The sequence below is a fragment of the Glycine max genome, chromosome 9, assembly GCF_000004515.6.
Source record: "Glycine max cultivar Williams 82 chromosome 9, Glycine_max_v4.0, whole genome shotgun sequence".
Taxonomy (NCBI): domain Eukaryota; kingdom Viridiplantae; phylum Streptophyta; class Magnoliopsida; order Fabales; family Fabaceae; genus Glycine; species Glycine max.
The window spans coordinates 32,060,127-32,070,472 of NC_038245.2; the positions used below are offsets into that span (position 1 = coordinate 32,060,127).

General features: G+C 34.2%; 1 protein-coding gene across 1 annotated transcript; it reads left to right on the top strand.

The window, feature by feature from the left end:
* The first annotated feature begins 7,733 nt into the window (after positions 1-7,733).
* Positions 7,734-9,260, top strand: LOC100803567 (probable membrane-associated kinase regulator 6). The gene is made up of 2 exons (XM_003533915.5): positions 7,734-8,555; positions 8,825-9,260. The coding sequence occupies exons 1-2, from the start codon at positions 7,898-7,900 to the stop codon at positions 8,836-8,838; spliced, it is 672 nt and encodes a 223-aa protein (XP_003533963.1). The 5' UTR covers positions 7,734-7,897; the 3' UTR covers positions 8,839-9,260.
* Positions 9,261-10,346: the final 1,086 nt, after the last annotated feature.

Sequence of the window (10,346 nt, forward strand, 5' to 3'; positions counted from 1 at the left end):
TTTTCAGGATCTATTGATTAAAGGCAACCGATTAATGTCTGTCTAGAGATATAAGGTTGACTTAGTGGTAAAAGGAGACGGGAGGGAGGGATAGGTCGTGGGTTTGAGTCCTCCCGCTGACAACAAACTAACTTATTAACAACTAATATTTGCGGATCTAAAAAAAACTAAGTGCTTGTCTGTACTCTGTAATGTTATGATTCATGGGCTTTGTAAAGAGGGATTGTTTGATGAAGCATTGGTCTTGCAATCTAAAATGGAAGACAGTGGTTGCATCCCTGATGCCACAACTTTTGATATAAGTATCCGTGCTCTCCTTGTAAAAAACGAGAATGATAAGGCAGAGAAACTTCTTCATGAAATGATTGATATTGGTAGAGGCTTATTGCAAAAGTAAAGAAGATGGACTGTGTAAATGTGTAATGGCTTACTGTCACTCTCATTGTCATTAAATGTTATACATGTTTTAAGATCATTTTTGATTTTGTAATGATAGTAGTGGTCAATTTTTGGATATTACATAACTATTTTTTTCTCTTCTCATTGTACTGTAGATCTGATTCATCTACTTTCAAGGATAGTTTCAGTCACTGGTGTAATTGTTTGTGTTTTAAATATCAAACCTAGCTGAAACGACATGATTATTTGCAAATTTCTCTTTTTAAAGAAACAGGAGATTTAAGATTTAAAACACCAGCGTATTTTGTTTGCACAATCCAAATTGTCTTAGGTGTAAAGTTGCTGACATTTCCCTGGATGTCATTGCTGCATAATTAATTGGAGCCTTTTCAAGTTCTATGGTTTATTTTGTTGGTGATTATTCAAGGAATGTGTCAGTTTCAGGTGTTATTCAAGGAACGTGCTGCACAATGAACTCAAACTATTTTAAAATGCAATTGATGATTCTGCATTCAATTAATTATCATCTGACTTTTAGTCTTTTACCAGATCAAACGACCGAACACATGAGATATAATCACCAGATCAAAAGAATGAAGACGAGATATAAAGAAGTGGTTTTTCTTTTTATTCACGGAAGATTTAGATGATATTATATTAAGTTGTTTGTGGATGCTTTTATATGATTTTGTTTTGCATAAATATGTTTACTTTTTTGTTCTCATTCCTTTCCATGATTTCATCCTGTGATTTAGCAGAAAACGTTTTCCCCTGTTGTCTTCGTCCTAAAGTTTTGGATTCTTAGTTTTTTTATTTTAAAGGAGGTGGACATGTTGTGTAGTGGGAAATTTCTCATTTTGATGATCGAATACAAATCCATCCCCTAATGATCCTTACTCTCAGTCTCTTAATCTGTGATTGTCGATCACTCATTCCCTCAGTTGTTAAGTCTTTAAATCATGGATTCTGTTCAGTTGGTGGAGATCTGTTGATGTGTCTATGCCACTTGTCAATGAAGCATTGCTTGTCATATGCGTAAAGATCCTCGGGTCTTATTGTTGCATGTAGAAACTCTGAGGGGTTTAGTGTTGGCAATTTTCAATAAACCTTATACAATACCAAATGAACATTAAAACACATTACGTCAGATTATCAAGAGATTTTAAGGAATACCTGGAACCATAGAGCTTGATTAACACGCAGCGGAATCTGGCAGTGGTTACGAACAATTGGTTTAATGACCTTCCTCAACCAAATCACCTTCTTTCTTATGGGACCTTCGTTTTCTCTTCAGATGGGAAGAGGAGAAACTGTTTGTTGATTTGGTATATTGGGAACCATAACCATCCCTTATGTTTTAAACCTATTAGGATTCCTATTATCCCTTAATGGGTCAAACTGGTTTCCGCAGTCCATATCAATTTTTTGGCCGGGCTCACTTAAATAGATCACTTTATATTGAACCTTATAATATAACATGTAGCCCATATTAATTAATTAGAAATTATAAAATTCCTAACATTTACATCATTGAGGTTGAAGCAATTGATGATTGTTGACCAGTGATCTCCGTAGATATTAGCTAATACCTTCCGTTACCCCTCATTAGGCTTTTAATATGTGGACATTAATTCCTTCAGTCTGCTGGCCATATCATACGTTGATTTGGTCCTCTGTTTTCTTAATATATTTGATATGATGAGTTAAGCTGTTCCAAAGAGAAAAGATTGTCATCAAACAACTAATCTTCACCGGTATTTAATTATGCTGATTGATTTCCCCTTTGCTTGTATATAATTTATTTATAAAATCAAATGATTGTGGTTATTGAAAGGGTTCTAAGGTGTTGAACTATGCATATTAGCTGAAGGGTTCAATGAAGTTTGTATGTGATAGTTTTTATATTTCTGCAAACAGGATGCATCTTGTTTTATTGAATATTTGACAATGGTAGTAATGAAAGTAGGCCTATGCATATAATGTGAGGCATACTTCTAGTACACTGTCAAATAAATGTCAACCCACATTTCACTCAAACACTCATAGGCCCATTATAAAGGTTTTTAGGAGGAAAGCAAAGAGGTTGCGGGGAAATGGAAATGGGCCTAAGGATATAGGCGTGTGAGTGAATGTATGAGAGGAGGAAACATGTTGCACAAGGGAAATTAGTGGGAGAGATACGACATAACAAAATTGACCTGTTGCAAGGAGGGAATGGGTGAGAGGATACAGGAAGATGGAACAAGGAGAATGATTATTTTAGGATGTGAATGTAACTCAGAGGGGGGATTTCATGTTGGTAATGGAGGTTTGGTTAGGCTGTTCAGAGGAGAGATTCCTTTTCTCAATCTATTGGTGTTACTTGTTAGCATTCGTTTTTTTTTTGTTTGTTTTTGTTTTTCCCTTTTCCATCTTGTAAGGAGTTTGCTCCTTTTTTTTAGTTACTCCATTACCTAAGTTCTAGTGAGTTGAAAATAGACTGGAGCTAAATTGGGTCTAAATTGAAAACCTATGAAAGGAGCTGTTTTTTCCTATTACACAACTTGTATTTTTCCTCCTTCATTCATGATTGACTAACCGGATTGGCTTGAGGATATCAGTATTGGATTTTTCTTTTCCTAATCTTACCGGATGTAGCAGATGTGTGAAATGACATAATTCAAAATTCAAAATCTAATTGAATTCCCTAAATGATGCCAAGTGATAACAATATAAAATTCCTTATCTTTTTGTGTCATTGTATACGAGATAATTTATATGTTAGGTGCCCCTGATTACTCCAGCTTTGAAATTCAGATTTTGGGAAAATTTATTGCATCTGAATGTTACTGTTACAAATGCTGAATAACATGATTCTATTGTTAATAAAGCCCCATTTTTTAATGACAAGGTTCAGTTTTGCTGTTCAATAGTTAGGATTGAGTTTTGGACAGGTTGGTTATGATTAGGATATATATTAAATGGAAAAATTACTGAGTGTAAAAAAAGGTAGAGACACCATATTAAATTTAATGTAAGTCATTTATCAATGAGTAGTAGTATAACACAAAAATGATTGTGAAGCAAGTTACAGATTGTGTTAATGATAGGAAACAGGTAGAGTTATGCATTAATAGTCTTCTAGGAAACAAGGGCATGGTGTTACATTTTTCTAATTTGTATTATTGTTGTTTTATCCTGTTGGTTGATTGCCCAGAATGGCACTATGGCTTGCATCATGTCTACAATTACAAAAACTAAGTTGGTTTGTGCAGGTTGTGCTCCTCTGGGTTGCCTCATTTTTTTTCAAGTTCTGCGCACTCCATGTTGGGTCTTCGACTTGCTTGGCGGTGTTTCAATAAAGTAGGGCGAGCTTTGTGCACTAATCGGCTGATGTTGATGAAGGTGTGGCTAGGATTACAACACTTCATCTTTGCCTTGCAAAGTATCAACCCCTTGCATCTAATTGTTTCAAATTTAAACTTGATGTCAAGTGACAGTTTGATGTTAGTTTAGGCAGCTTCATGTTCTCCTTTACAATTAGCTGTCACTAGTGAACCTAAATATTTTGCCGGTTCACTCAACTATTCTGTTACCATCTCAATTGTAGAGCAGCCAGTTGTGGCACACAACCTTTGCAAATTCCCTCTACAGTTTTATGTTTTGGTTCTCTCAGTTTATGTTATGCCATAATAAGGAAAGAGATTGGCTTCATCGGTTTCCTTCCTCCTTTAACTAAGTACTTATCTATGTGCTGTGCTTTGTTAGTTAGCTTAGCAGCTTTTTTTTCCTTGACACATTTTTATAATACTGAGGCTGCTACCTATTGTTTTTCTTAGCATGGTCATGGATTTGTCGTCATTTGGTCTAGGAAACTGTTGCCACCAATGTTGTTTCATAGATGTTAAATGCTTTTGTTTTACTATATCTCATGTAATAATACTTGATTATTTTCTTTTCATGCTGCCATCATCTCTGCCTTCTCAGCCTGCATTGACCATGATTTCATTTATAAAAGCTTACACTTAAGTTACCAAGAAAATTAATGAATTTCCATTTCCCACTACTTGACCAATTAACACGAGGAAGACAAAAGGATTTCTATTTCCCATCACTTTTGACAATATAACTTTCTGGCATCAGGGTAATATTTCCAAAAATGTTTGCAGGGATGGTATAATATGAAACAGCATTCATAATTTGTACTTTCTAGAGTGTCATATAAAATCTCCTAGCAAACTCTCACTCAAGCTGGTTTGATTGGAAATTTAAACACCTATGATTGACATAATTTTTTTAAAAAAAAGAAAAGAAAAAAAGAAGTGGTATGCTCTAAAAGGTTAAGGATATTTCTGAAACTAAAATTTGTGGCTTCATTTATGCAGTACAAAACCATTTAAATATAGGGAATGTCATTGCACTGTGACATATTTTTCCTTGCTGGCCCCAGAGAGTGTGTGACTCGTTGACAAACAGTTCAAGGTGTGCTAGCTGGCTTGATTCTCTTCTCCATTTGAAGTTTATCCTTAACTATATATATTCTTGCAGTTAAATTTTCTTTCGTACTTAGGTTCCTTTGTACTTGCATGAATGGTGTAACGTCTTTTCAGAATTAGACTGCATTAATGAGTGATGGATTTAGCAGCCAATACTCATTGTCTTCAATGGGGACATGGGAAGGGGACCAATTGGTTTCAAGTCACTCTGTAATCCTTGCTTAGTGGCTTTTGTCCCCAAAACATTTGTTGATGTCTACCTCTTTATGCAACATCCCTGGGACCCTTGTCTGCTCCTATTTTAAAATTTTCCATAAATTGTTTTTTTTTTTTAATTTAGCATATCAGGTAGCAGATAATTATATACTAATTTCTCGATATACTGAAATTCATTTAAAAGATTTATATCTCTTAACAGATGTTCTTCTATACATATGGATCTGGGAATAGAACTTCTGACTACACACTTAACAGACATAATTATCTGTCAACTACACCACACCATATTAGTATTTATTGTAAATTGCTTGCCAAATCTAATTAGTTCATTTCTTGATGAAAAGGACAGTTTCACAATCAATGTTTTAAACTAGAGAAGATTTGTATGCAGCACCACACATGGCTTGTAGTGGATGAAAAGGCCTGGAATTTCCTTACCCTGAAAATGATCATGATATTTTTTTAGTTCATATTTCATATTTCTGTTGAACTGATTCAAGGGCAACAATACAGCTACGTGTGTCTCTAGTACTCTAGTGGTAATGGTACCGTGCAATTTATCCATTTCTGCGCATGCCTTGAGAATGAGAACACACCCGTTGTCCTTTTTACATTTGTTTTTATGCTTAAGTTGTAAGTACTATAGAGTTTTGTAATTGGTTTCTAATTCTTATTTGTATGTTTTTATTTGGAAAAAATATACGGAAGATTTTTTTTGTGGAGATATACGTAGTATATGTAGGGATTAAGCAACATCGTTACATATTAACCGCCCTCAACACATCATTAATCGGTTGAAGGGTTTATCGTTTGCAAAATCTTTGAGATAATAGTTTTATTTCCCCAAATATACATGCAAAATTAATTTATTCTTTCGAAGAAATTTGACATTGATTTACTTCTTCAATTAAGGAAAGTGTCATCAAAATCATCTTTCGATGTAGGAGCTTCTAATTGTGGGACTCAATTTATATCATATTCTATGATTAATGAACTAAACTGATGTGCTAACCTTTTTTTTCTTCTTCAGAAGATCATACATTCATGTCAATTTATCATCCATGTGCTCCATTAAATTCAACTTTATTTAAGGCATCAAATTGATTTTCTTTGAATAAAATAATCTGTTTGTTTTGTTTTGTTTTTTTCCACTGTAATTGCGTTTTACTTGAAAGGAATATATATTTTCCTTTTTGAAAAACTTTAGAGTGCATTGAATGTCGAGATGTGGCACGGAAATTTAAATCAAATTGACGCTAAAATGTATGCTTGCACGGATATTTAATCAAATCGACGCTGAAATGTATGCTTAATAATTTTTTTTTTGTTTCTACCAATTTTGTAAATTTTTTTCCTTATTCTCTCTTGTAGCCATGTCATCACTATTCTTATACTGCAGTAATTTCATTCTTTGATACCGTACAAATTTCAAAGTCAGATAAATTTTCAAATAAACTTTTTTTGAAGGAAAACTACAAGAAATTTTCCTATAAACTATTCACACCCGAAAGCGAAATGCGATTTTGACTAGTGACACAAATTACAAGACGCGTTTAACGGGAGTCAATTTTTAACGTTCACCAAACCATGTTTAGTCTGTGATACAATTATTATACAAACGGAGCCTTAATAAATGAAATTGAAAACTTTTCTTTGAATTCTTTGCTTTATAGTTTGGAGACATTTTGCCCCACTAGGCATAGATTTGCCTATGGAATATTTTGACAATAGGGCTTACTTATAGCATAATTTCTAGATATATTAGGTGTCGTGTCTTAATTAAGACTCTAATCTAACGTATAAAAAATTGCATGACTCTTGTAGACATACGGAACACCGCTTTATTTTGCGTCTTCCATGAAACAATTATTTTGTCTAGAATATCTCATCCATATAATAATGGTCCAATAGAATATGGCATATCAATGTCCTTTAGGTTACATGCACGTAATGAATATGGTACCATGGGATATTTTATCACTTGTGCTCAACCTTATGTTGCAGCAGTTGGGATGTGATGATCATCGAAGTGATGAAATCACCCCTTCCAATATGGTCATATCCATCCAACTATAAATAAACACTACACAATAAGACAACAACCAAACAGGGCACACTTTGCAAAATCAACCAACATGGTCCCTATTGTTTTCACGAAATTGGTTTGTAACACAACTTTGGAGGATTTTGAACTAATTATTCTTTTCCTTAAATTCAACATGTGTGGTAACAAAGATTCCCTTTCCTTACTTTTTGATTTTACTGAACAGAAAAAGCTGTAGGGCTACACTACACATTCTAAAGCACAAGACTAGCTAGTTAGTTCTGCTTAATTTTTTTTCTAGATTCTTAATGTGCCACATCTGAATAACATGCATGATTCATGAACCCTCTTCATGCTTTACATAAAATATAGTTTGATATGATAAAAAATTAGTCCCAAGTTCTAGAAACATAACCGTCCAACTCCCTTTGTAAAATTTTTTTAAAGCATCAAATAATTAAAAAGAAAGGGTGAGGTTAACTACTGATGCAACAAGACATTATGGGTCTAGTGGGGCTCACATTTCTGTTTCTTTTTTTTCTTTTCTCAATTGCAATTATTAAATTTCATTGTCTCTTGCCAGACAGCCATATACTCAATTGTTGGAGAGAGATGATAGATTAAGGTATACATATATATATACACACACTGAAGTTAGAAGATATGCTGCATAAGAAGAGAGGCTTAAGGCTTTTTCTTTACACTGTCCAAATTGTGAATTATTTCAAGAATTCCTTCCACACCTTCAAAGTTACAAGCCATGGATACTTCTCATCCTCTTTCTATTGAAAGCTTCTCTTACAGCTGGTTAGTGAACCTGAAGCCATCACTAGAAAGCCTTGATGGCTCCCTTAGAACTTCCCTTGATGCTTCTGATGAAGCTTCTTCCTTCATTGAAATGGACCCAAGAATGCCACCTTCTAAAAGATTCTTCAGAAACTCCCAAGATTTCAAATTTGACTTCCCAATTTCACAATCCCCTCTCACTCTTGTTGATGCTGATGAGCTCTTCTCCAATGGCTACCTCATGCCCCTTTTTGTTGAGTCATTGAAGATGGAAGCATTTGAGGCCTCAGATGCCAATCCAACCCTACCTTCCTCATCACATGTGCCAAAAAGTGCGGTTCCAAATGGTCATTCTAGATGCCCTTCATTGAAAAGGTGCAGAACATTATCAAGGAGAATATTTCGCAAGTACCTCAACTTCTTAAGGCCCTTGTGTAGAAGATTGAGGAGTGGCAAATCAGGCTCAAAACCTGAATCTGTTGTTAAGAGAACTGAGTCAGCAAAGAATAGGGGATACTATTCTGAAACATCACCACGGATTAGTGTAGCTTATTCTGCTGATGACTGGCGCAAGTCCTGTGATTCTGAAAGCTCAATTTATGAAGCAGTTCTCCATTGCAAAAGATCCATTGGTATGTACAAATTCATTGTGTATATGAATTAAGCATATGTTGATTTTCAAGGTTTTAAATTGCGGTTGTGGTCGCGGTTTCATCGCGGTCTTTGACACGGGAAATTGTGGCTGCAATTGTGATTGTGATGAGTCAGAAAACTTTTACATTGTAAACAAAATTTCGGTCACAGACCATTTTTTAAAACCTTGATGTTGTGTTCCCTTGGATAACATTTTGTGCCTTTTTTGTGGAACTAACTTGATCAATTGACACTTAATTTATTGCAGAAAGAATGAATTAAGGATGCTGCAAAAGGGTTGCATTTGGAGATCAAAAAATGAAAAAGAAAAGAGAAGATAAAGGGAAAAGAGAGAGATGATCAAGGCTAAACCACCATGAGCAACTCCTCTGCTCCATTGACCATTATCCTCTGCTTGAATGATAAAGGAATGTTAATAGGAAATAAAGATGTGGTTGGCCAGGCATTTTCAAGCTTTATGATCAAATCCTGAAAGAAGAAAAAAACATAGTACAATTTTGTCTGTTCATCTAATTTAATATGAGAAGGAACACTTTTACTACAGATGAGAATCTGCCTCCTATTTCAGTAAAGTTCTTATTCAACTGATTTTGGAATCAGAAATGTGTGCTACAAAACAAATTATGTACATATGATTCTAATAACTTGGTATATATCTTATCTCCTATGTTATTGCCTCCCTATTCCATAAACACGATCTATGACATGCCTTGAAAGAGAGGGTTTTTGATTTTCTCTTTCTCCCTCTCTTTCTGTCTCTCTCTTCTTGTTCTCTTGTGTGTGCTGGGTGTGAATAGACGGTAAGAAAATGGTAAGAGGGAAAAAGTTTTTTCTGAGAGAAGTGATCTAAGAAAGTGAGGAGTTTGAAAAATCCTCTGCAAGCTTGACAGGCTTGTCACTTATGCAAATTTCAAGGTAATGATGAAGAAACGACACTTAAGGAGACAAAATCTGACGACAAATGTGCGGAGCCATTGAATTCTATGTGGACACTTTTAGCACAAATTCATAATAAATCTAATGATGTAGAAATGAGTGATTTTTTTTTAATTTTCTTTTATTTGTATACCCTCAATTATTATTATTATTACAACGTTAATTTGAGAAATTGAGTGTTGTTTCTAGCAAAAAGTTGCAACAGGGAAAATGTGGAGTGAGTGTCTATCAAATTAGTAGCCTTACAGAGTGACGGATCCATGCTTTCTTGAGGGGTGTACTTGCATCTTTTACTTTTAAAAAGTTAAATATAAATATATTATATTATATATTTTGTTATTCCTAATTTTATATGTTTGGATATCTGATTCTAATTTTTTCCTCTTTTTATGATAATAATAATTATTACTTTTTAAAATAAATTATCTCCCTTAACTTAAGATTCTAGATCCGCCACTAGCCTTGGATAAATTATTAAATTTGTAGATATTTCTTACTATTACAAGTTTAGCTTGGCCTTATAGCTGATAATTTGTGTTACTTAAGCACTTGAAAGTACACATTCACACAAACTGATTCTGAAAAGGTGATAATTTCATATCCACCCGGGTTAAGGATTATCTTTCACAAACTAATAAATCAAGATTTGAATTTCCATTGAAAAGGATATTTACATTGTTTAGTATCGGTCTACAGAGGGAGGAATATTCAAGCATAATCTTTTCTGATCTGCATGTGGTGTACTTGGAGGTACTCTGACATTCAAGTTAATTAGAGTTTGTAGAAAGAGGTTAAGAGCATAGAAATTAGATAATATAGTTGAAACCTCTATG

Coding starts and splice junctions, on each gene's coding strand:
- LOC100803567 (XM_003533915.5), top strand. CDS start 7,898: ATGGATACTTCTCATCCTCTTTCTATTGAAAGCTTCTCTTACAGCTGG.